The following is a 26,472-nucleotide window of genomic DNA, read 5'->3' on the forward strand; positions in this document are numbered from 1 at the left end:
CTCTCGCTCTCTCCCTTCCCCCCATACAGCACACTGCTGCCGGGGCTGAGGGCGGCGGCCAGTCCCTGTCCTCTCCAGGGTCCTGTCTGGAAGACTTCCGCGCCACGCCCTTCATCGAGTGTAATGGGGCCAAGGGCACCTGCCACTACTTTGCCAACAAGTACAGCTTCTGGCTGACCACGGTTGAGCCTAACCGGGAGTTCGACCCCCCTCCGATGGACACACTGAAGGGAGGCAACCAACGCAGCCGAGTCAGTCGCTGTCAAGTCTGCAGCAAGATCTTGTAGCTGGGATAAGAGACGAAGATGGAGAGATGGGAAATGAAAAAGAGAGAGACTGAAACAACAAAGGAGAGGGTGATGATTACTTATCAGAAAGGAAAAGAGAGAGGTGGAGGTGGAGTAATTGAAATGCCAAAAAAAAACTAACTTTGACTGACTGAATTTGAGCACCTCTCCTGCTTCATCTAGGGGTCTCACTAGGAGGGTGAGGGGCTCCCGAATTAGCCGACGAGGGCCCTTCTGTGGGTTTATGATGCCCTTGTATTGATGTAAGACAGAAAGGGATGAAGAGATGAGCGGTCTTGTTCTCAACTAGATTATTACCGACAGTGGTGCTATACTGTGTGTTTTATGTGTCTTCATTTTGTTATTTTCACGTTACTATGGTTATGTGTCTGAAAACATTCACGGCTACCACGGAGAGTGCAACCCCAAACCACCCCTTTGGCCTGCACTGAACCGCTTTCACTTCCTTGGCTACATCCCAAATGGCCTATATAGTGCACTACCCATAGGACTCTGGTCCAAAGTAGTGCATTACATAGGGAATATGATGCTATTTGGGATGAATACCTTCTCTACTGTTACAACTACATGCAGTCATGAACCTAAGAGACCTGCTACACATACCTGTTAACTGCTATAGCTAGTCAGCCGCTTTTTATACTCAAACACACACACACACGTATAATATCGATTATGTCTGCTTCAGTTAAGAGAAACAGTAAGTGTATTACGATATATGCTTGTGGTCCTATTAGAAACCAATATGTTCTTTTTTTTGTTGCTACCCTACCCTGGGGCTCAACTTGACAACAGTTTTGAAAAAGACAAATCCATCACTTTTCAAATATTAGAATGAGTGGCATAGACAGATCGAGTGAGGTAACGTCATCCCATGCCGAATCACTTGAAGAAATGGTCATACTTCTATTTATAGAAGATCCCATTTATGTGTATGTGAATGTGAATGTATTGCAGTAATGCGAGTGCCTATAATTGGTATAAATCACAGGAGGCTGCTGAGGGGAGAACGGCTCACAACAATGGCATGAACGGAGCGAATGGAATGGCATCAAACACATGGAAACCAATGTGTTGCATGCATTTGATATCATTCCACTTATTCAGCTCCAGCCATTATTATGAGCCAGTCCTCCCCAATGAAGGTGCCACCAACCTCCTGTGGTATGAATGGAGTCAGTCTTTTCAGTTTAGCTACAGCGATGGAGGTTGAAGGTTCTAACCACCAACATCACCCCCACCCCCCCCCCCCCCCAATTCACTGCTGGAACACAAGCCATCAACACTGAACACACATGATTATTGTGACCATGTCATCTCCTTTTAAGGAGCACTCCATAATTTGAGTTTCCACCTACAGTGAGACCCTAATAGTGAATTGTGTCATTTAACTGTCACTGTGTTAGACAGATAACATAGAATTAAAGTAACTCAATGGCAGTTCCATGTTCCCAAGACCCAACCCTTTGTTTACAAATGCAGTTGTTAGGGGGGTTTCACACTTTGGATGGAAACAGATATTGAATATTGCTACTTTAAACTCACCTCCTTCACTGACTGGAATGGGTGACCAAGCCAATCGTACATTGCACCAAATCATGTTGGCTTTGTAATTATTTAGAACCATCATTTTCTCCATGGTTTCACTCAGGTTATCGAGGTGAGGAGAGTAACTATCTTCGCTCCATTTTTTGTGACCAAATTTGGGTTTTATAAAACCCTCCACCACCCATACTTGAGCCAAAACATACAAGTACGAGGTAACTGCTTGGAAGGAATCACAAACTAACAACAAACACACCACACACACATTTTCCGTTACAATATTTGTTGTTGGACAGAAGCTCACCATACATTTTATCAGAGCAAACGATAAGGCCTACTGTGTTGCTGTAGTCCCTATCTGCTCTCCTCAGTTGCTGTCATGTCAATGGATGCGTTCCAGTGCGACTACATTTGCAGACGCCTGCGAGATCTCAAAACACCTGGATAGGTGATTCATATATCAGCTAACCACATCATATGATCTAGCAATCTGACGCCAATGCAACGCCTGCAATGTAGGTGGCCTGGAACGCAGCCACTGATGTTAAAAGTGCTGGGTGACTTAAGTTGTAACCACTATGACCTCTATGTCTAACACATAGGCCCATCTCTCATTGGTAGCCCTGAGTACATCTTTTTCAATTAGATTTTTTCTCATTTGTTGTTCTTTTGTCTGTAATCTAGATTGTAATTCTTATACTTCACTGTAATTATTCCCTGGTTCAAAGGTTATTTACAAATACATTTTGGGGAATATGATCTGTACATTCGAACGAACAAAAAAAGTTTAGGATATGTTTTATATGGAAATATATAATTCTATGGTTATATTTGAATGACACAAAAAGATAAAAACACATTTTTATTGTCACTGTTTTGACACTGACCTCTGTTGAATATATTCCACTGTCTTAAAAGGAATTTTGAGAAGCTGAAAAATAAATATTTTTCATACAAATCCACATTTTACATGTATAACAGAGATGTATAACAGCAATGATTATGCTACATTTTCCTCAACAAATTTGGTCAAAAGGTGCAGTGTTGTGTTCGCAATGAAATAAAAGTATTTACAACTAACACAGATTCAGATTGAATGAAGAACAATGAGTAGGATTGTTTGAGAGAAATTAAACAAAATGATATACCACCTATACAGATCAAGACTACAGTATGTTGTAAAAGGGTCCAAATGAAATGTATGTTGTTTGATGTCGTGGATTTACCACATTTGAAGAGTGCAACATACCTAACCTAGTAGGTACTTAACACAGAACGTGCTGTGTGCTTAACAAGACAACATTAAAGTATAACACTTAGGTGATAACACTTTTATTTTGTCGTCATCTCTTCCGTGGAAAGCCACAGCAGTCACATTTGATTGTCAACCACTGACTAACACAACATCATCAACAGTTTTTAACCACTCTCGGATTGGGGGTTCATTTTGCTGCATTTACACAGGCAGACCAATTATACTATTTTTCTCAGGTTATTGTCAAAATAGCAATTTGTGGAAAAATAACATAATTGGGCTGCCTGTGGGACATGCAGCCTTTTAAGAATGCCACTGGATGGGGTAAATGCATCAGGTAAGACTATTTTCTTGTTGTATTTTGAGAAAAAAAATGTCTGTTGTGACCTTAAATACACTTTGTATACACGGTTTTTGGATTTGATTTGACATTTTTAGGCTACGTTTTTTTCATGTTTGTCAAAACCTCTCATTCTTGAAAAAAATAAAGAATAATCACACAGCCTTCAGGGCTACCTTGAAAAAAAATATATATAACATTAATTCCACAGTGAAACATAAGTTGATAGAGCAACAGAGTTTGTGGGTTCAATTCCCACGGTGGACCAGTACGGGGGGGGGGGGGGGGGGGGGGGGTATGCATTCACTACTCTAGGTCACTATGGATAAGAGTATCTGGTAAATGACAACACCAAAATGGCAAAGTTTTTATGTTGAATTCCATAATGCTTTATATGGTGGGACATTTCTGGCTAGGTCAACTGATTTGTATATTAATGTATCTTTCCACAGTAATAATATGTGTATATTTAAGCCTACTATAAATGCAGATTGACTGATAGATCCGATTCTGAGAGAGCCTTCTTCCTCTGCCGCAAAAAACAGGGGTGTATTAATTACGGGAACCATTTACTGTTTAGGAACCAAACGGAAGCAAATGGAGCAACGGAACGAAACGGGGAGGGACCGACCTGAATTTGTCCAATAGAAACTCTCGTTTGCGTTTTGCCATCGGAGTAAACGATTTATATTGCAAAACGTTTTGCAACAGAATCGGCGTAATGATTACACCCAGAGAGTAACCCAGTTTGCGCTGAGCTGTTGTAAAATCACAGCTGGTTCAGCATCCACCACAACAACACACTGCTTAGCAGAAAAGCGAATTTAGATTTTCTCCTCTGATTTGGAACACCTAAACAGGTAACTAGCTAACCTCACGAACAACTGAATAAGCTCGACAAATGCTTGTTGTCACGTTATTACGAGTGTGTTAGCTAGCTAGCATTCGTTTGGTACTACCTAGCTAGCTGGCTGGGTATGTTGGATCATGAAACGATTCGATGTCAATAACGTTAGCTAGCTACCGTATTTAGTAGATATTTCTGTGTTGTTATAATAACAATGTGCCTACTAGCTAGTAAGCTAACTAACGTTGGCTACGTTACATAAACATATGAATATCAGTTAGCTAGCTAACGTCAAGGCAAGTTAACATAACGTTAGCTTTTGATTTTTATCTTGCCAAGACGGCAAGCTAGTGGAAAGAGGATACCTAGTCAGTTGCACAACTGAATGCATTCGTCTGAAATGTGTTTTCCGCATTTAACCAAACCGATCTGAATCAGAGGTGCTGGGTGCTGCCTTAATCGACACCAGTGCGTCATCGGCGCCCGGAAGCAGTTATTTTTGTGGATTTAACTGCCTTGCTCAAGGGCATATTTTTCCACAATGCCAGCTTGGGGATTTGAACCAGCTCCCTTTTGGTTACTGCCTCAGCACTCTACAGAGGCCTAAAAAAATGTAACATTCCTGTCTTATTTTCTCATTCCCTCCCATTATTTTCTCGTCCATCCCATTCTTCTCTCTTCTTTCCCTCCCTCCTCTCTTCTTTCCCTCCCTCCTCTCTTCTTTCCCTCCCTCCCTCCTTCTTGCTCTTTCCTACCCTCCTCCCCGTTCCTTACTCCTTCCTACCTCCCTCTCACCCTTCTCTCCGCTACCGTCCCTCCCTCCCCCTCTTCAGGTACGCTGGAATTTTCTGACACCCACTCGGACATGTCCTATGTCTTCATTAACGACTCGTCGCAGACCTCCGTTCCCCTGCTGCAGGTAGAGTCCAACACAAGGGTGCCAATCCCAAATCGACCCCTAGGCCCGATGCCCTATGCACTTGTGGAGATCTGAGAGGATTTGACCGGCGTAAACAATATGGTAATAGATCCACTTGCTCACTGCAAAAGTGGAAGTTTCACCATGTTGCTTACATCTGTCAAATCCTCTCAGATCTCCGCACGAGCATAGGGTGTAGGGTCTGGGGGTCAATTTGGGATTGGGCAATAATAGTGTATTCACTAGGAACCAAACTGATGCAAACGGGACAAAACGTGGAGGGACCTAGCTTCCTGAATTTGTCCAATAAGAAACTCTCGCTTCTGTTGAAAAACCTTTTTGTTTGCAAAACATTTAGCTACAGTGTGCACGAATGAATACACCACCAGTCTTTAAAGTTGATGGTTGCTAGGGTTAATACAATTATTAGCCTAATCAAAGTTGTTTTATAAACTGAAACTTTTTTTTTTTTACCAGCAAAAGTCAATAAAAGGTGTGCGTGCAAAATAAACACGTGTTTTTTTATCTATTGTGGGGATGGAAAATCTGTACATACTTTGAATCAAAATAAATAATTTAAACTTGTATTTTCTACAGCTGGATGGGATGAAAAATACCACTAAATTGGGAGTTTTAAATGTTCAATTCCCAAATGTTCTGAATCCAATACAGACACAATCAATTGACTATTATTGATCTAACTCATCCCGGGTTGCTATTGTAGTAGGACGATTCCAGCGTTATGGACATTACATTTGCATGCAAAATCACAACTTTAATGTCTCACAGAATGGACAAACAAAATGTAAATGAAACTTTTGATGTGTGTGTCTATAGTACCCCTAAATATTGGCATGTTAGTGAAATAAAGAAAATAAGAAGCATTATGGACGTTACATGAAATGGACAAGCTTTTTCAGGAGACTAAACATAATAGTAAAAGTAGTGAGTTTGTAAGTCTTAGGTCAAAACATGGATAGCCTTTTCGAGGGAAATTGGTAGCCCCATAGGGCCGCCCGGGTTTGGCCGGTGTAGGCCATCATTGTAAATAAGAATTTGTTCTTAACTGACATGCTTAGTTGAATAAAGGTTTTTAAAAAATATTGTGGGTAAATATACAACTTTTTTGTATTACAATTCTTCTGAAATATTGTGCAAAATATATAAGAGACAATCTACTAGGCTTGGTCGATACCCCATTATACGATATAATGTGTAGATTTCGAAATACTGACGGTATGATTTTCAATACCATTTTAAATAATCATTTATTATAAGTTAAGTATAACTATAAGACACCTAAGATTTGTCAAATAAATTATATCCAGCTCAGGGATCCAGCTATGCATTTAGTCTGTTAACTTGTGGCGAGATGTCAAGATCAAGCTTCTTGGTTACAGCAGAAACATTCAATCCCCTCCTGGACCAAGATCCCTGTTGTCTTAATTGTTTTGTGCGTTTCCCCCCCCCCCCCCCCCCCCCCCCCCCCAAAAAAAAAACTCTGAACGAAAATATAAACACAACATGCAACAATTTTAAATATTTTACAGAGTTACAGTTCATATAAGGAAATCAGTCAATTTAAATAAATTCATTAGGCCCTAATCTATGGATTTAACATGACTGGGAATACAGATATGCATCTGTTGATCACAGATACCATTTAAAAAAACAAGGTAGGGTCGTGGATCAGAAAACCAGTCAGTATCTGGTGTGAATACCATTTACCTCATGCAGCACAACACATCTCCTTCACATAGAGTTGAACAGGCTGTTGAATATTGTCCCACTCCTCTTCAATGCCTGTGTGAAGTTGCTGGATATTGGCGGGAACTTGAATACGCTGTCATACACGTCGATCCAGAGCATCACAAACATGCTCAATGGGTGACATGTCTGGTGAGTATGCAGGCCATGGAAGAACTGGGACATTTTCAGCTTCCTGGAATTGTGTACAGATCCTTGCGACATGGGGCCGTGCATAATCATGCTGAAACATGAGGTGATGGTGGCGGATGAATGGCAAGACAATGATCTCATCACGGTATCTATGTGCATTCAAATTGCCATCCATAAAATGCAATTGTGTTCATTGTCCATAGCTCATGCCTGCCTGTACCATAACCCCCCCGCCACCATGGGGCACTCTGTTCACAATGTTGACATCAGCAAACCGCTCGCCCACACGACGCCATACATGCTGTCTGCCATCTGCCCGGTACAGCTGAAACCGGGAGTCATCTGTGAAGACAACACTTCTCCAGCGTTCCAGTGGCCATCGAAGGTGAGCATTTGGACTGCAGTCAGATCCTGGTGAGGACGACAAACACGCAGATGAGCTTCCGTGAGACGGTTTCTGACAGTTTGTGCAGAAATTCTTTGGTTGTGCAAACCCACAGTTTCATCAGCTGTCTGGGTGGATGATCTGTGACAATTCCGCAAGTGAAGCCACCGGATGTGTGTGGAGCTCCTGATCTGGCATGGTTACGCATAGACTCGTCAGTCTATTCTTGTTCTGAGAAATTAAGGCTATTCCATGCGAGAAATTGCCAAGAAACTGAAGATCTCGTACAGCACTGTGTGCTACTCCCTTAACAGAACAGCGCAAAATGACTAACCAGAATAGAAAGAGGAGTGGGAGGCCCCGGTGCACAACTGAGCAAGAGGACAAGTACATTAAAGTGTCTAGTTTGAGAAACAGACGCTTCACAAGTCCTCAACTGGCAGTTTCATTAAATAGTACCTGCAAAACAGTCTCAATGTCAACAGTGAAGAGGTGACTCTGGGATGCCGGCCTTCTAGGCAGAGTTGCAAAGAAAAAGCCGTATCTCAGACTAGCCAATGAAAAGAAAAGATTAAGATGGGAAAAAGGACACAGACACTGGACAGAGGAAGTTTGGAAAAAGGTGTTATGGACAGAATTTTCTAAGTTTGAGATGTTCGGATCACAAAGAAGAACATTCATGAGTCGCAGAAAAAATGGAAAGATGCTGGAGGAGTGTTGGACGCGATCTGTCAAGCATGGTGGAGACAATGTGATGGTCTGGGGGTGCTTTGGTGGTGGTAAAGTGGGAGATTTGTACAAGGTGAAAGGGATCTTGAAGAAGGAAGGCTATCACTCCATTTTGCAACGCCATGCCATACCCGGTGGACGGCGCTTAATTGGAGCCAATTTCCTCCTACAACAGGACAATGACCAATGAGAACAGCTCCAAACTATGCAATGACTATTTAGGGAAGAGGCAGTCAGCTGGTATTCTGTCTATAATGGAGTGGCCAGCACAGTTACCGGATCCCAACCCTATTGAACTGTTGTGGGAGCAGCTTGACCGTATAGTATGTAAGACGTGCCCATCAAGCCAATCCAACTTGTGGGAGGTTCTTCAGGAAGAATGGGTTGAAATCTCTTCAGATTACCTCAACAAATTGATGACTAGAATGGCAAAGGTCTGCAAGGGTGTAGCTGCTGCAAATGGAGGATTCTTTGACAGAAGCCAAATGTATTGTTTCAATTAAAAATCATTATTTATAACCTTGTCAACGTCTTGACTATATTCCTTTTCATTTTGCAACTAATTTCATGTATGTTTTAATGGAAAACTAATTTTGTTGTTTATTATTATTATTATAATAATAAAACAAATTTGCAATAGCGCCCATTGTGTGCACATTCGGTAATACCGCATACCCCGGTATGCTACAGAACTCGTATGACGGTATGAAAATCTGGATACCGCCCAGACTTAGCCTATACTGCCAATCCACTTTTCTGGACATTGGATGAAGTCTGTATATTTTCTGGGGCTTTCCTTTGGAGAAAAAAAAACTCCAGTACTATTCACAGATTGTTGATAAACACTCTTATCTTTCTATCTAAAATAGTACTGCTATGTATGACATGCATTTCCGCATATATTTTCCAATAGAATCTTAGCTAGAACACATGTCGTTAGTTAGATGGCCAATGAAATTACAACTTTTTTTGTTGTAAGGACGATCTTCCTCTGTCCAGTGTCTGTGTCCTTTTTCCCATCTTAATCTTTTCTTTTCATTGGCTAGTCTGAGATACGGCTTTTTCTTTGCAACTCTGCCTAGAAGGCCGGATGCTCAAGTTGACTTTCCCACGGAATTGCCCAGTAGAGAATGTGTTCTCAATAACTTACCTGGTTAAATAAAGGCAAATCCCTATCTGCAGGCCTGCATTGACGGGGACCTGCCTTTCGCCAAGCGGCTACTGGAGACGGGCTGTGACCCAAACATACGGGACAACCGGGGTCGTACGGGCCTGCACCTAGCGGCTGCCAGGGGGAACGTGGACATCTGTTGGTTCCTCCATAAGTTTGGGGCAGACCTCCTGGCTACAGACTACCAGGGTAACACAGCCCTGCACCTCTGTGGACATGTGGATACCATCCAGTTCCTGGTGTCCAACGGCCTCAAGATAGACATCTGGTAAGAGAGGGGCTGGGAGTTGGATTGAGGGGTAGTGGCTTTTTTTTTTTAAACACATTTTTTTTTTGAGAGAGAGAGCTTGAATGCTGAGAGTGGCTCAAGTCTGGATATATCTGGTGAGAAAGGGAAGGAGAGATGGGTAAAAGCTAGGTTGGAACGGTTCAGAGCCTTAGAGACAGCCTACCGTCTGACAAAATGTGCATTATCATGGACCATCCAAGACACATTAAACTAGCAAACGTAACAACCCCCCCCATCCCAGTTTTGCCATCCTGAACAATATTTTCCTTTATCCCATTTCTACTCCACGGGCCATGGACTGATGCAGGACAGTAAATGTGGGCTTAACATCTGAAAGAAGCACCAGCACCTCTTTACAATCTAACATCCAAGCGTTCCCTTTCACTTTCTCAGTAACCACAACGGGTCGACTCCCCTTGTACTGGCCAAGAGGCGCGGGGTGAACAAGGACGCTATCCGTCTGCTGGAGGGCCTGGAGGAGCAGGAAGTTAAAGGATTCAACAGAGGAGCCCACTCCAAACTGGAGACCATGCAGATGGCTGAGAGCGAGAGGTGAGGGGGGGAGGAGGTTGGGGGGGGGACAATTAGGCAACACGAGTGGAGACATCAAGCTGCGGAGTGAGCTTATGATGTGATCTTAACTGTGTTACACCCATTCTAAGCTGGAGACCATGCGGATGGCAGAGAGCAAAAGGTGAGGCGGGGACAGGGTAGCACGTGAAAGGGTTCCACAGGAGGTTCCACAGGAGGTGACTATTGTAGTATGTGTTGCAGTTTCTGATTTTCACACCCACTCACAAGAGGGGGCAAGAGACTAGAACAGAAGTGCAGCATATAAAATATGAACGAATTTGCATCACTGTGTACGGGTTGTCAAACCTATCTTCAATGTCTCTCCGCTCCTCCGATAATCTCAGTGTGTGTATAAGTAATGTTACAGTCTATCGCATTTACCACCATCTCCCCTCTCTCCCCCCTCAGTGTGACAGAAAGCCACTCCTATCTACAGTACCAGTCGAAGGTTTGGACACACCTACTCATTCAAGGGTTTTATTTATTTTTGCTATTTTCTACATTGTAGAATAATAGTGAAGGCATCAAAACTATGAAATAACACATGGAATCATGTTGTAACCAAAAAAGTGTAAAAAACCTAAATATATTTGAGATTCTTCAAAGTAGCCACACTTTGCCTTGATGACAGCTTTGCACACTCTTGGCATTCTCTCAATCAGCTTCATGAGAAATACTTTTTACAACAGTCTTGAAGGAGTTCCCACATATGCTGAGCACTTGTTGACTGCTTTTCCTTCACTCTGCGGTCCAACTCATCCAAAACCATCTCAGTTGGGTTGAGGTCGGCGATTGTGGGTGATCCGGGTGATCCAGGCTGCATCACATCCGGCCGTGGTTGGGAGTCCCATAGGGCGACGCCGGGGTAGGCCGTCATTTTAAAATAAGAATTTGTTTTTAACTGACTTGCCTAGTTAAATAAAGGTTAAATAAAAATACATTGTCTTGGCCAGGTCAGTTCCCTGGTCAAATAGCCCTTACACAGAATTGAGGTGTGTTTTGGGTCATTGTCTTGTTGAAAAAAAATTATAGTCATACTAAGCTCAAACCAGATGGGATGGCTTATCGCTGCAGAATGCTGTGGTAGCCATGCTGGTTAATAAGTGTGCCTTGAATTCTAAATAAATCACAGACAGTGGCACCAGCGAAGCGCCATCACACCTCCTCATCCATGCCTCACGGTGGGAACCACACATGAGATCATCCGTTCACCTACTCTGCGTCTCACAAAGACACAACAGATTTCCACCAGTCTAATGTCCATTTCTTGTGTTTCTAGGCTCAAGCAAGTCTTTTCTTCTTATTGGTGTCTTTAGTAGTGGTTTCTTTACAGCAGCTCGACCATGAAGGCCTGATTCACACAGTCTCTTCTGAACAGTTGATGTTGTAATGTGTCTGTTACTTATTTGGGCTGCAATTTCTGAGGCTGATAACTAATGAACCTATCCTCTGTAGCAGAGGTAACTATGGGTCTTCCTTTCCTGTGGTGGTCCTCATGAGAGCTAGTTTCATCATAGCGCTTCATGGTTTCAAAATTCTTGACATTTTCCGTATTAACTGATATCTTGAAGTAATGATGGACTGTCGTTTCTCTTTGTATATTTGAGCTGTTCTAGCCATAATATGGACTTGGTATTTTACCAAATAGGGCTATCTTCTGTATACCAACCCTGCCTGACAACACAACTGATTGGCTCAAACACATTAAGACATTCCACAAATTCACTTTGAACAAGGCACACCTGTTAATTGACTACCGTGTGAAGCTGGTTGAGAGAATGCCAAGAGTGTTCAAAGCTGTTATCAAAGCAAAGGGTGACTACTTTGAAGGATCTCAAATATAAAATATATTTTGGTTTGTTTAACACTTTTTTTGGTTACTACATGATTCCATATGTGTTATTTCATAGTTTTGATGTCCTCACTATAATTCTACAATGTAGAAAAAATCAAGAAAAACCCTTGAATGAGTAGGTGTGTCCAAACTTTTGACTATACAAAACATTAAGAACACCGACTCTTTCCATGACAGACGGACTAGGTTAAAGCTATGGTCCCTTATTGGGGTCTATGTAAAATCCTCTTCAATCAGTGTAGATGAAGGGGAGGAGACGGGTTAATGAAGGACTTCTTAGCCTTGAGACCATTGAGACATGGCTTGTTTATGTGTGCCATTCAGAGGGTGACTGGGCAAGACCAAAGATTGAAGTTCCTTTGAATGGGGTATGGTAGCAGGTGCCAGGCGTATTGGTTTGTGTCAAGAACTGCAACACTGCTGGTTGTTTCTTGCTCAACAGTTTCCCAAGTCAAGAATGGTCCACCACCCAAAGGACATCCCAGCCAGCTTGACACAACCTGCGGGAAGCGTTGGCGTCAACATGGGCCAGCATCCCTGTGGAACGCTTTTGACACCTTGTAGAGTCCATGCCCCGAGGAATTGAGGCTGTTCTAGAGGGCAAAGTGGGGTGCAACTCAATATAAAGAAGGATGTGCCTAATGTTTAGAAAACTCTGTGTATATCAAGTTATGTCATGGTGGCATGTAAGCTAACCGTGGGCTACTTCATTCTCTCCCTGTCAGTGCAATGGAGAGCCACTCCCTGCTCAACCCCAACCTCCAGAACAGTGAGGGGGTACTGTCCAGTTTCAGGACCACCTGGCAGGAGTTTGTAGAGGACCTGGGCTTCTGGAGGGTAAGTAGCATGTTGCAGCGTCACGGATGTTTAGCAGTGCAAGGAGCCTGGACTTTTGTTCTGTGACATGCCGTACAAGCGTTTCTTTTGTCGGATTGATTAAGCTATGCATCTCCTGCTTAGCAACGGAACCTCTTTGCCAGACACAGGAAGTTACACCGCAGACGTAGCCAATAAGGGGTCTTCAAATGACCATACTGTGCATAACCTGGTGTCTCAATTTTGGTGAAACTCACAATAAAGGCTGCTTTTCGAACTCTTGTTACAGGTGCTGCTACTACTGGTGGTTATCGCCCTGCTCTCCCTGGGCATCGCTTACTACGTCAGCGGGGTGCTGCCCTTCTCCGCCAGCCAACTGGAGCTGGTACACTGAGGAGGGAGAGAGGAACGGTCGGAACTGGGGCACAGATAGAGGAAGGAGGGGGTTTTAAAAAAAGAGGACAAGAATGGAAGGTTTGGGGCAACATGCAAGGAAGCACTGGGGTTTAGATTGTAAAGGGGTGGGTGGATGTTTTAACTTTTAGATTCACTCGCGCACACATACGTACTCGCATAATTCCAGCAAAACATTCCCTTTCCAACCTTGGAGACTACTCTTACCTTAACAATCCAGCCCATTCTAGCAGAGGGCGGAGTAATGCTTGTTCTCATGTGATGTCATTGTGATTGACATGACTAGCCAGGGATTGTTGTCCATATGTGATGGTTAACAGTGGCTTTTCCCCAGCTGGGCCACGTCCCAATGATCTCTCATTCCTCCTAAAGTGTGCACGTGTTAACTTCCCTTCACTAATTTGAAAGGATATGACTGGTATATGAAGTATGGCTAGAACTCCCACCCAGGCCTCCACCAATCCAATGCTTTTAGATTTGTGAGAAGGCGTGAATGAGTGTACACTTCAGGAGAAAGGAGATATTATTGGGCAGCACCCCGAAAGTCTGCATTTCCTGCATTTTGTACTATATATATGTGTTCTATAACATTTGCTTTAAACATTCTCAACGTGGCCCGTTATGAATCCACAGCATTTCATGTGTTAGTAATCCCTATGACAAAATAAATGACTAAATCAAACTAAATATTGTACAGTGGCGTGAATTTGTCACCGTTTTCTTTTTCTGGAATACTCACATGGCTTTTTAAAGAATAACCCTCAAAAAGAGAAAATATACATCTGTAGTGCTGGAAAAAGTAGCCCGTTGTCATACTTGAGTAAAAGTAAAGATACCCTTTAATAGAAAATGACAAGGGAAAGTCACCCAGTAAAATACTACTTGAGTAAAGGTCTAAAAGTATTTGGTTTTAAATATACTTAAGTATCAAAAGTAAATGTAATTTCTAAAATGTAATTAAGTATCAAAAGTATAAATCATTTCAAATTCCTTATATTAAGCAAATCAGATGGCACCTTTTTTCTAGTATTTTATTTATTTATGGATAGCAAGGGGCACACTCCAACACTCCCAACATCATTTAGAAACAAAGCAGGTGTGTTTAGTGAGTCGCCAGATCACCAGCAGTAGGGATGACCAGATGCTCTCCAGTGCGTGAATTTGACAATTTTCCTGTCCTGCTAAGCATTCAAAATGTAATGAGTACTTTTGGGTGTTAGGGAAAATGTATGGAGTAAAAAGTATATTATTTTCTTTAGGAATGTAGTAAAGTAAAAGTAGTAAAAAATATACATAATAAAGTACAGATACCCCCCAAAAAGTACTTTACACCACTGCAATTCTGACATCATGTGGGTTCATACTAATATTAAGTTACTTACTTATCTAATGTAGTTGACACTATTCGGCTTTATAAGAAGAGAAATTGTTGCGTTGTGGACCTTTTTCCTAATGTTGTCACAATACATATTTTTCTGTGTTATGTTCTGTAGTTTTCTATTGTTTACTTGTATTTTGTTAGGTTCTATTCATGTTAATATTACTTCTTCTTTTTCGTCCCTTTTTGTTTTAACGATTTACGCAACACGGTCAAACGGTCTTACAAAGACAATATTTTTGGTTTATTTCCATTCTTACTGTTAATAACACGTCTCACCCACACTTCAGTTCAGAATTTCCCTATTAATGATAATCAAGCTAGAACTATTGTGTGGAATTTTGCAAAGAGCAAAAATACAACCGAAATACAACCAAGTGTGTAGAGTTGGCCTGAGTGCCAGTCTGTTTCTGCTGTCTTGCCAATCCTTTATGGAACTGTCATGCTGTTGCTTGATGATGACTGCAATGGAGTTGACAAGGGCACAAACAGATCTGGGACCAGGCTAGTGTAGATTTGCATGGGAATGGATGTGTCATGTCATGGTCCCTCTTCCAACTCCATGTCGAGTACACAATTAACTGTAGAGTAAGTAGCACCTAGAGTGTCTGCTTTTTGAAAGAAAAATAAATAAATGTTTGCTGCATTTTGTGTTCAGTTAGTTGACAGCTTGTTAAACAGCAGTAGGTTACCAAATAGAAAAACGCTGATTTCTTAAGATTATTCCAAATATTCGGTTTTTATGTTTGTTTTTTGCCATGTCAATTGTAGTATATAAATACAAATAAAAGAGAATCAAATTATTACACAATTACCCTATTGCTAACAAAAGACACAAATAAAACTAAATTGCACAAGAAGAGAACCTGATTTTTACACTATTGCACTCCAAACATGAAACACACTAACTAAATTGCACAACTAATTGCATGACTAATTGCATTAGTACTATACAAAGGTAGAGGTGCGCTATTTGATAGATTCCCCCCACTCCCCCTACCTCTGGCTTCCAATGGGGAGACTCCCCATCTCCCCACTCCCCATCTCGTACTTCTGAGTGGGAAACATTCCCAGGCAGTAGCCTGTCAAGCTCACAAACTAGAATAAGAGGGCCACCCTCGACAAGCTCTATCAACCACAGTTCCACACGGTGACATGATATCATTGACGTGACGTGCAAATGAGCGATAGAAAAACGATTGTGGAAATGTCACCATTCGGAAAATACAGCTCTGGAAAAAATGAAGAGACCACTGCAAAATGATCAGTTTCTCCGGGTTTGACTATAGGTATGTGTTTGGGTAAAATGAATTTTGTTTGTTTTATTCTATATACTACTGACAACATTTCTCCCAAATTCCAAATAGAAATCTAACAGCTTACTACACAACATACACTTAGTATTACTTTCTTAGCTACAGTATACATACAGTGCCTTGCAAAAGTATTCGGCCCCCTTGAACTTTGCGACCTTTTGCCACATTTCAGGCTTCAAACATAAAGATATAAAACTGTATTTTTTTGTGAAGAATCAACAACAAGTGGGACACAATCATGAAGTGGAACGACATTTATTGGATATTTCAAACTTTTTTAACAAATCAAAAACTGAAAAATTGGGCGTGCAAAATTATTCAGCCCCTTTACTTTCAGTGCAGCAAACTCTCTCCAGAAGTTCAGTGAGGATCTCTGAATGATCCAATGTTGACCTAAATGACTAATGATGATAAATACAATCCACCTGTGTGTAATCAAGTCTCCGTATAAATGCACCTGCACTGTGATAGTCTCAGAGGTCCGTTAAAAGCGCAGAGAGCATCATGAAGAACAAGGAACACACCAGGCAGGTCCGAGATACTGTTGTGAAGAAGTTTAAAGCCGGATTTGGATACAAAAAGATTTCCCAAGCTTTAAACATCCCAAGGAGCACTGTGCAAGCGATAATATTGAAATGGAAGGAGTATCAGACCACTGCAAATCTACCAAGACCTGGCCGTCCCTCTAAACTTTCAGCTCATACAAGGAGAAGACTGATCAGAGATGCAGCCAAGAGGCCCATGATCACTCTGGATGAACTGCAGAGATCTACAGCTGAGGTGGGAGACTCTGTCCATAGGACAACAATCAGTCGTATATTGCACAAATCTGGCCTTTATGGAAGAGTGGCAAGAAGAAAGCCATTTCTTAAAGATATCCATAAAAAGTGTTGTTTAAAGTTTGCCACAAGCCACCTGGGAGACACACCAAACATGTGGAAGAAGGTGCTCTGGTCAGATGAAACCAAAATTGAACTTTTTGGCAACAATGCAAACCCAATGCAAAACCCTGAACACACCATCCCCACTGTCAAACATGGTGGTGGCAGCATCATGGTTTGGTCCTGCTTTTCTTCAGCAGGGACAGGGAAGATGGTTAAAATTGATGGGAAGATGGATGGAGCCAAATACAGGACCATTCTGGAAGAAAACCTGATGGAATCTGCAAAAGACCTGAGACTGGGATGGAGATTTTGTCTTCCAACAAGACAATGATCCAAAACATAAAGCAAAATCTACAATGGAATGGTTAAAAAATAAACATATCCAGGTGTTAGAATGGCCAAGTCAAAGTCCAGACCTGAATCCAATCGAGAATCTGTGGAAAGAACTGAAAACTGCTGTTCACAAATGCTCTCCATCCAACCTCACTGAGCTCGAGCTGTTTTGCAAGGAGGAATGGGAAAAAATGTCAGTCTCTCGATGTGCAAAACTGATAGAGACATACCCCAAGCGACTTACAGCTGTAATCGCAGCAAAAGGTGACGCTACAAATTATTAACTTAAGGGGGCTGAATAATTTTGCACGCCCAATTTTTCAGTTTTTGATTTGTTAAAAAAGTATGAAATATCCAATAAATGTCATTCCACTTCATGATTGTGTCCCACTTGTTGTTGATTCTTCACAAAAAAATACAGTTTATATCTTTGTTTGAAGCCTGAAATGTGACAAAAGGTCGCAAAGTTCAAGGGGGCCGAATACTTTCGCAAGGCACTGTATCTCCCTGGCATATTACATCATTTATGCAGCAGCATACAATACATTTTTGGACTCACCTTGTGCTGTGCTCACTTGAACAGGAAGGTGATGTGGCAGTCCTTCATGGGCAAATTTCGTCCTTAAAGTCTGGCATTCTCTGGATTTATGGTGCTTTCAAGACAACTGGGAACTCTGAAAAACACAATGTTGAATCATGATGTTAGTGATCTTCAGGTCGGGGCTCTAGAAAGAGGCCAGAGTTCCCGACTTGGAATTCCGAGTTGGATGACCATTCAAAACATATTTTCCCAGTCGGAGCTCGTTTTTTCCTAAGTTACCTGTTATCTTGAACTCACTGAAGTCTGAGATTTCCCATTTCCGAGTGTCCAGTTGTTTTGAAAGCGGCAGAAATCATGCTGGATGGACAGCATGGCCAATGTTGAATGTTAATCCTTTTAAACTTGGAAAGGAGGCCCTTAAACCCAGAATTGGACCACACATCCACTCTACTGACTAGCAGGCTAGCGATTGTTTTGCAATGCTTGCAGTTAGCCACTGATTCCTTCCAAACCACTCATTGTTGGGGCCTCTCGAGTAGCTCAGCAGTCTAAGACACTGTTTCACAGTACTAGAGGCATCACTACAGACCAAGGTTCAATCCCAGGCTGTGTCACAGCTGGCTGCGTCCAGGAGACCCGTGAGGTGGTGCACAGTTGCCCCAGCGTCATCCGGGTTAGGGGAGGGTTTGGCTGGCTGGGATGTCCTTGTCCCATTGCGTTCTAGCAACTCCCTGTGGCGGGGTGGGCGCATGCACGCTGACCTCGGTCACCAGCTGTACAGTGTTTCCTCCAACACAGTGGTGCAGCTGGCTTCCAGGTATAGCGAGTAGTGTGGCTTGGCGGGGTCATGTTTCGGAGGATGCATGGCTCTCGACCTTCGCCTCTCCTGAGTCTGAACAGGAGTTACAGCGATGGGACAAGACCGTAACTACCAATAAGGGGTAAAAAGCACACACAAAAAAAACTCTAATTGTTCAATTTCTGATTTCCAACTCGTTTGCAAAACTGATAAATTTTATCTGTAATTTCTCTTCAAGGATTGAAAAGGATTTGCCAGTAGATTCATCATGATGACTGCTAGCTAATATTTTGAAAGTTGACATGTCCAATCGAAGCTACTACTGTATAGTGTGATTTGACATTTTATCTGTAGCCAATGAGCCTTCTTAGATGGGCACTTCTAATGTAACTCTATGGCAGCAGCCAAGGGGCTTGAATCTTCGAGCTCTCCCTGTAGATATTGTGTTGACGTAGTGTCCCCATGAGTGAAAGAACACTGAGCCAATCACGGCGCAACTAGAGAACATTACCAACCTCTAAGCGCCGTATTTTCCGCTGGCTGCTCAAACACCACAGAAACCACTGAGCTAGTGTTACGACTCCCACCGAAGGTAGCTCCCCTGCCTGTTTGGGCGGCGCTCGGCGGTCGTCGTCGCCGGTCTACTACCCGCCACCGATCCCTTTTTCCTTTTCTGTTCGTTTGGTTTTATTGGTTGCACCTGTCCCTTATTTTGTTTCTTGATTTATGTCTATTTAAGCCTGTTAGGCCCGCCTATGTTCGTGCGGGATTATTTTCTGTTAGTCGGGGTGTGTATGTTTGTGTTCCTGTTAGTGCCCTGTGTTGAGTCTGACTATTTTTCAGTCTGTTTATCGCCTATGGTTTTTGGCGTTCGTGTGGGAATCCCAATAAAGACAGTTTTCCCCAGTATCCTCTGCTCTCTGCAATAGACTCTGCACCCACCACTCCAGGCTATTGTGACAGCTAGGCTGAAACACCTGCATTTTGGAGCTGCCTTATTTAAGAAAGCAAAAAAGAGACCATGTTTGTACGGAGCTCAAATATTTAAAAATTTTTTTTACATTGTTTCTCAAACTGATACATGACACGTATTAATGCCAAAATAACATTCAAAACATGCAAAATATTTGTTTTTATATATATGCACACAGTGGACTTCTTACTTCCTTTTTTTTAGCTAAACAGAGCCCCACCTGTTTTGAGCCCCACCTGCCCTGAATGATGGGGCACCACTGGATACACCCTATATGTTTAATAAAATCAGCTATATGCATTGAGCTTGTCTGATGCTTTAAGCTTACGGTTTGATGAAATAAGACAAATGCCTCAAGAGGGCGCCAGAGATCTAGATAAGCAGAATAAAAAAACTTCAGCTGACTCAACGACTCTCCCGCTCCAGCTGGCTTTCTAAGATTCTGCCATTACTCTCCTGAAGTTGCGCTACGCTAGGAGTCAGCAACCCTTCTCATGTTGAATGCCAATGCATCTTACCATTTCTACCGATCTGCATACCAGTTATGGTTTTCATATGGACATTTTTGTGAAACAGTTTCATTAACTTATAATGAAGTCTTCGTATCTCACAATCATTGCCATTGCCATCTATGTCAAAAATAGCCTACATAAAGCCAACAAATAAAAGCATTGCAGCCTTCAGGTAGAAAATATAATGATTAAAAAAAAATGAAACATTGTATTAACTATTAAGTTGGTGGCAACATTGTATAAAATATTCTGGGCCCTCAGTTTCCCAGGACAGACACAGCTGTTGGCTATTTGCGTAATGGATAAGAAGCTCACCGGAGTACCGGCACCTCATATTTTCTACGGCTTGAGCTTCTGTTTCTCTTATAGAATATTAGCGAAAAAGCATTGTGGAGTTCCTGCACCTTATATAAACAGTACCAGCACCCAAAATGAGTACCGGAACCTATTTCAGTAAAAGTCACGCACCGATAAAAAGTAACACGTAGGCCTATTTATTTACGTTTCCAATGGATCAGGGCATGACATTATCGAAACAAGAGAGCTGGGAAAAAAATAATAATACATTGAGGATCTATTATAATTATCAATGGATGTAAAAAACAAGACTTCCTTTGCTTGCTGTTTGAGGTGAAGAAAACATTACTTTGAGAAATACTATCAGATCCCCAAATTGGGCACATTTATATGCCTTCATTTACGCCAGGCCAGGCAGCCTATAGGTCTACTTCTATGCGTGCGCGTCCTTACTCAATACTGACAGGAGCACTCCAAACAAAAGAAAATGACTAAATTGACAAAACTCATAAATGGAATGAAATAAACCACAACTTGTTTCTCACAAGTGTAGCATATGTTGTTCACTCTGCAAACAATGTGTCCACTCAGACAATGAGAAGGGGAAGACTGGAATAATAATATTGAATGCATTCAAATAAATTACCGTAACCAAAGTAACAACATTGTAGATTAGAAATTATAGGAATTAAAGGTAAATGTACTACTGGTGATATATGTTATGGGGAATTGATATACACTAACAAGCAAAGCAAACAATTGACACAATGAAGTTATGAAACAACCATGTCAAAACACTACAAGTCATTCATATGGAACACTGTTTGGGTTGTAGGCCTACCGTGTTAAAAACCATATATATAGATATATATACAACCTAATACAGTACCTTCAGAAAGTTTTCATACCCCTTGACTTGTTTTACATTTTGTTGTGTTACAGCCTGAATTCAAGTCGAATAAAAAAAAAACTAAAATCTCACCCATCTACACATAATACCCGACAATGACAAAGTGAAAATATGTTCTATTGAAATATTGAATTTACATAAGGGGTGGCAGGGTAGCCTAGTGGTTAGAGCGTTGGACTAGTAACCGGAAGGTTGCAAGTTCAAACCCCCGAGCTGACAAGGTACAAATCTGTCGTTCTGCCCCTGAACAGAACCCACTGTTCCTAGGCCGTCATTGAAAATTGACTTGCCTGGTTAAATAAAAAATAATTATTCACACCCCTCAGCATGTTAGAATCACCTTTTCCTGTATTTACAACTGTCTTTCTGGTTAAGTTTCTAAGAGCTTTGCACACGTGGATTGTAAAATACTTGCACGTTATTATTTTTACTCTTCAAGCTCTATTCCATTTATTTTTATCCTAAAAAAGAACTCCCTAGTCCTCACCGATGAAAAGCATACCCATAACATGATGCAGCCACCACCATGCTTGACAATATGTTGAGTGGTACTCAGTGATGTGTTGTGTTGAATTTGCCCCAAACATAACGCTTTTGTATTCAGGACATAAAGTTAAATTCTTCGCCACATTTTTTTTTCAGTTTTACTTTAGTGCCATATTTCAAACAGGATGCATGTTTTGGAATATTGTTATTCTGTACAGGTTTCCTTCTTTACAATGTGTAATTTAGGTTTGTTTTTAAAACCATGTCTATCTTTATATGGCGTGAATCTGAAGACATCGCCACATTTCCCAGATTAGCTGAACAAGCATAGAATCAGGAATTAGAATAGTAATTGTGTAGTGAACACGATGGGAGACAGAGAGCTGGTTTCAAGCGCAGGGCGCAGCAGGTGTTTATTTGTAAAGGACCACAGGAGGAGGCAGGTAGCTGGGTCCAGGGGCAGGCAGAAGGTCATACACAGGGGGTCCAAAAAGGCAACAGTTCAGGCAGGGAAAAGGCTAGTGACGTCGTCCGGGAGATCAGGCAATAGGTTGATAACAGGAAATCCGATAGGCTAAAGTACAGGCAGGGAATAGGCGTCGTTAGTGAGGCAGGCCAAAGCTATCATACAAGGTAGGATTAAATTACGGGAAAACCATAGCTCCAAAAAGGAGTGTCACAAAACAAACAATACCTCACAATGATGGGGTGCAAAGAACTGAACTAAATAGTGTGTGATAATGACATACAGGTGTGTGAACAGGTGATTGGTATCTGGAGAGTGAGCTGCGTTCAGGGGATCTACGTGTTTGAAAGTGTGAGTTGGAAGCAGACGTTACAAATTGAGTAAGATCTCTTTGTGAACAAGCTTGGAGCTGGGTATGTAGTAGAGGAAATCCTGCCCTTTTCCATGGTAGAATATTTCATTATTAGGTTACTTATTTGGTGTATAGGCCTACATAACGTAAGGTTGACATTGAGTGAGGGCGTGCAGCATTTTGGGGTGTAATGCAAAAGTAATGTAACAGATTACTTTTTCCATGAAGTAATAAGTAAATGAATGTGTTATTGTTGAAAGAAGTATTGAGTAATAGGTAATATATTACTTTTTTGAGTAATGACACCAACACTGATTAAACTGTTTTCCTTTTTTTTCTCCAAAGCTTCTTAAAAGGACTGAACCAATGTCTCAGGACTTGCTATTCCATTTCTTCCACCGCGTAGAGTACTTTACCCACTTTTGGAGAGAATTTTAGAATCGATCTCTCTATTCTCACCATAAAAACAAGGTGGAGGTGTTTTGGCTTTCTCACTGGGCCTGGTTTTTCTCTCACTAACTACCTGGTAAAATAGGCAACACTCTGAGACCACACTGGGCTTTACTCAGAATTTTATTTATTTTACCTTTATTTAACTAGGCAAGTCAGTTAAAAACAAACTCTTATTTTCAACGACAGATTTGTACCTTGTCAGCTCGGGGATTTTAACATCTTTTTTACTTCTCCCCCCCCCCCCCCCCCCCCCCCCCCCCACACACACACACACACACACACACAAGAAACCACTAACCAAACAAATATGATATGCAAAATAGTTTATTAATAATCTAGATGGAAGGTTTTCTCTAAAAGTATTTCAGGGATGTGGGGGAAGAGGGGGCTCATAGGCCTACTCAAGGTTTAGCTTAGAAGGGTGGATCAAGGAATGGAGGGATAGAGGGGTTCGGGGATTGGGCGGGGAGAAAGACGGATCAGGGGAGTAGCGGCCCGACTCTGACCCTGCTCTTGCAGGACTACTGCTCCCACTGGGGAAGACTGGGTTTATGTGGTGAGTGGTTGAGAACCCCCCTGCTGGCCGGTGCAGGTAGTGTGGTGGGGGGGACATATAGGCTGCCATCTGCATTTGCATGGCCTGGAGGACCCAGGGGTTATACATCGCTGCTTGCATCCATGCCATCTGGGCCTGAGCCATCTGGGCATACAGGGCCTGGGCTTGAACCTGTTGAGATTGGGCCTGATGGGCTTGGGCCTGGTGGGCATTTAGGGCCTGAGCTTGGAACTGCTGGGCTTGAGCCTGATGGGCCTGAGCTTGTGCTAGGTGGGCATTTCGGGCCTGGGCTTGTGACTGGTGGGCTTGGTGTGCCTGGGCCTCATTTGCCTCTTCGAACTGGGCCTTGGCTATACAAAGCTGGTGGTTGATGGAGGGTGTGAAGACCAAAGAGTGGGCTAGGTGGTAGGGGCAGGCATCGGGGGTGGCCACAGGGGGACCTGGGGCTGGTCCAGCTGGTCCTGGTGCCCTGTCGAAAGGGTTGGGGTTGAGCCTCACCCAACCATGGCCTATAGGAGTGATGCTTCGACTACTACCGCTGTGTCCCTCATGGGTGGTGGTAGGCCTGGAGGTCGGCGAAGATGCCCCAGCCACAGAGGCCGTTGGTGGGTTTGGGGAGGAGGAGGCTGGGGCTGTGGTGGGAGCCAGGGTGGAGTAGGTGTAATAGGGGGTTAGGGCCTGTGCAGGGGTGGATGGGTTGGAGTAGGAGCAGGAGGGGGCTGGGGTGGGGTAAGACAAGGTAAAGGACGGGGCTGGGGAGGAGGCTGGAGCCGGGGTGGGTGTGGATGGGGTGTGGGAGGAGGAGGGTGTGACCAGCAGAACGGTCTTATTCTGGTTAACAGCCGAGCTGATCTTGGCAACCAGGTCCTTGGCAGCTAGCGAGAGCTGCTCCTTCTCCTTCTCATCCTTCTCGGCCTGGCCGTCCCGGGTCTCAGCTTTACTGGTAACAGGAGGGCTAATGGGAGTAACAGGAGGGTCGGGCTGACGGGGAGGACCAGGGATGACCATGACTATCTCCACATCGTCCTCCTCCACCGCTTCCACCTCTGCAACCACCGGTACGTTGATCTTCTTTAGTAGGTTCTCCTGGTGCTGTCTGAAGCTGTGATGGTAGTACATGGACAACTGGAAAACATAAGACAGGCATTGAGATGAGATAGGGCCTATTTGTAAATCCTAGAGATTGTGACAGTGAGTTATGATTGTGAGCCGTAAATAGCCTATATGATGATAGTGTAGGTAGGCTTTGTCCCCTATGTAGTGCACTACTTTTGACCAGGACCCATAAGGGGAGAGAAGGAACCATAAATGGAATAAATAGAGTGCCAAAAACATGTAACCACATTGGTAATGCATTGCTAATAGATTTAGGCCACTTAATGTGTTTGATCAATTAGGCCATACCTTTGAGGTGGGGGTAGCTGAGGAGAGCTTTTGAAAACCGTAGAGGATCAGTTGTTGGTCGAATCCTGCCATGGTGACACATGGGAGAGTAGGTTGGAATCCTGTTCGCTGCAACACCTCCTTGGTGAACCGTTCCTCATCGAGAAGCATGTAAATGCCATTCTTGTCCCATGTGGCCGACTTGAACAAGTCCGAATCCACTATTTTCCACAACCTCGTAGGGAAATCTTGATTGAAGAAGGAATTGCTCAGTTTCACAGTTTTTTCCTGGTCAAGGCGAGGCCTCTTCCGATATTTGAGCATCTGTCGAGCGTTTTCCTCCAGAAGGTAGCTAAAATCTACGTCAGTGCCAATCGCGGAAGTCTCAGCTTCGACATCTCGTACCCTCGTACTGTTGTGCCGTTTGTGAACCGTTAGGTCTATGCCTAACACTCTTGGAGATGCACTCATGCTGTCACTATTTAGCTGTTGCGATTGTTCCGCTAAAGTATTCGTGGCCATATTTTTGGCAAGCAAGCCGAAAAGTTTATATTGCTTCACAGGTACTTCTCAATAACAGAAAACACGTTTGCTGTCGTCATTAATTTTAAAAGTAGCACTTGTTTTTATGGACGTCATAGAAGCTCAATGGCAACGAGGTGACATCATAATGCGCTTTAAACCAAGGTGAATTCGCGCGTGCAAACAATCTAAACAGTCAAGGCTCGAAAAAAAATCTGATTAGTCACTCAGAATATCAATCGTTGACATCCGAGTGGTTCCCTCAGAGCGCTTTAAAACAACCAATGTAAGTGGACATGGCTCTCTCTGTTGTATATGCTTTCATTTGAGGCGGTTTATTGAATGGTTGATTCAAAGAAACAGAACGAAACTCCCGCCCTACCACAATAAAGAAAAAACACACACAGAAATATTGTTGGACCAGTATTTATCTTTAGAATAGCTTCGGAGTTCTTTCGCGTCTATGCTTTTACTTTTACGTATGGCTCGCGTCTCACTGTGACTCGTTGCTACATGTTTTGTGTGTTGGCATTGGTTACTAAAAAAGTTCGCATTGTGACGTTTTTAATATGTATGAAGCATGCAGCTTTCGAGTGAATTCCATCCATCAATCATTCTTTACCAACCTGCAAGGCCCACAGACAAAAACTTGCATGAGCAAAGAGTAACGGATTTTTCCCACTACCGTGCCCTCATACATACAACTAGAACATGACGAGCAGGAGATCAGCGCGAATATACCGAATCCATACCGGTATAACAATCTCTACCCACGCTCATCCCCTGACGCCGTCTCCCCCAGTGTCTCCCTCCGCGTCCCCTGTAGAGGAGTCGGGGGACGAGAACATCTCCACGGAGCGTCCATGCTTCAAAGAGCGGACAGACACAATCCTCACGCTCACCCCGGTTACCAAGGCTGCCAAGAGGCTTCATCTGGACCAGGGAAATGTGAGAATATGTTGTGTATAT

At 42.8% G+C, this 26,472-nt stretch overlaps 3 protein-coding genes across 8 annotated transcripts in view; 2 read left to right on the plus strand and 1 right to left on the minus strand.

Annotated features, from left to right (window-relative positions):
* The window catches only part of LOC109896348 (collagen alpha-6(IV) chain), a 162,101-nt gene extending 158,919 nt beyond the window's left edge, over positions 1–3,182 (plus strand). For all 6 annotated transcript variants that reach the window (XM_031832084.1, XM_031832085.1, XM_031832086.1 and 3 more), the window contains one exon: positions 30–3,182. In XM_031832084.1, the coding sequence (XP_031687944.1) occupies positions 30–287 (258 nt within the window). In that variant the 3' untranslated portion in view covers positions 288–3,182. The remainder of the gene's footprint in view (positions 1–29) is intronic.
* A 777-nt stretch (positions 3,183–3,959) lies between these two features.
* On the plus strand, positions 3,960–14,029 carry LOC109896874 (ankyrin repeat domain-containing protein 46). Its single transcript, XM_020491298.2, has 6 exons — positions 3,960–4,305; positions 5,126–5,211; positions 9,407–9,663; positions 10,078–10,236; positions 12,838–12,949; positions 13,218–14,029. Exons 2-6 carry the CDS (start codon positions 5,158–5,160, stop codon positions 13,320–13,322), a joined length of 687 nt encoding a protein of 228 aa, XP_020346887.1. The 5' UTR covers positions 3,960–4,305; positions 5,126–5,157; the 3' UTR covers positions 13,323–14,029.
* A 9,360-nt stretch (positions 14,030–23,389) lies between these two features.
* On the minus strand, positions 23,390–25,941 carry LOC116375221 (heat shock transcription factor, Y-linked). The gene is made up of 2 exons (XM_031831369.1): positions 25,003–25,941; positions 23,390–24,723 (listed from the first exon to the last, which is right to left on the minus strand). The coding sequence occupies exons 1-2, from the start codon at positions 25,501–25,503 to the stop codon at positions 23,440–23,442; spliced, it is 1,785 nt and encodes a 594-aa protein (XP_031687229.1). The 5' UTR covers positions 25,504–25,941; the 3' UTR covers positions 23,390–23,439.
* Between the last annotated feature and the right edge of the window lie 531 nt (positions 25,942–26,472).

The sequence above is a fragment of the Oncorhynchus kisutch genome, linkage group LG9 (assembly GCF_002021735.2).
Source record: "Oncorhynchus kisutch isolate 150728-3 linkage group LG9, Okis_V2, whole genome shotgun sequence".
NCBI lineage: Eukaryota > Metazoa > Chordata > Actinopteri > Salmoniformes > Salmonidae > Oncorhynchus > Oncorhynchus kisutch.

Excerpts from the sequence above, each read along its gene's own strand:
- LOC109896874 (XM_020491298.2), top strand. The coding sequence starts at position 5,158 with ATGTCCTATGTCTTCATTAACGACTCGTCGCAGACCTCCGTTCCCCTG. Across the intron at positions 10,237-12,837 it reads CAGATGGCTGAGAGCGAGAG|TGCAATGGAGAGCCACTCCC; the intron begins GTGAGGGGGGGA and ends TCTCCCTGTCAG. Across the intron at positions 12,950-13,217 it reads AGGACCTGGGCTTCTGGAGG|GTGCTGCTACTACTGGTGGT; the intron begins GTAAGTAGCATG and ends CTCTTGTTACAG.
- LOC116375221 (XM_031831369.1), bottom strand. The coding sequence starts at position 25,503 with ATGGCCACGAATACTTTAGCGGAACAATCGCAACAGCTAAATAGTGAC. Across the intron at positions 24,724-25,002 it reads CAGCTACCCCCACCTCAAAG|TTGTCCATGTACTACCATCA; the intron begins GTATGGCCTAAT and ends TATGTTTTCCAG.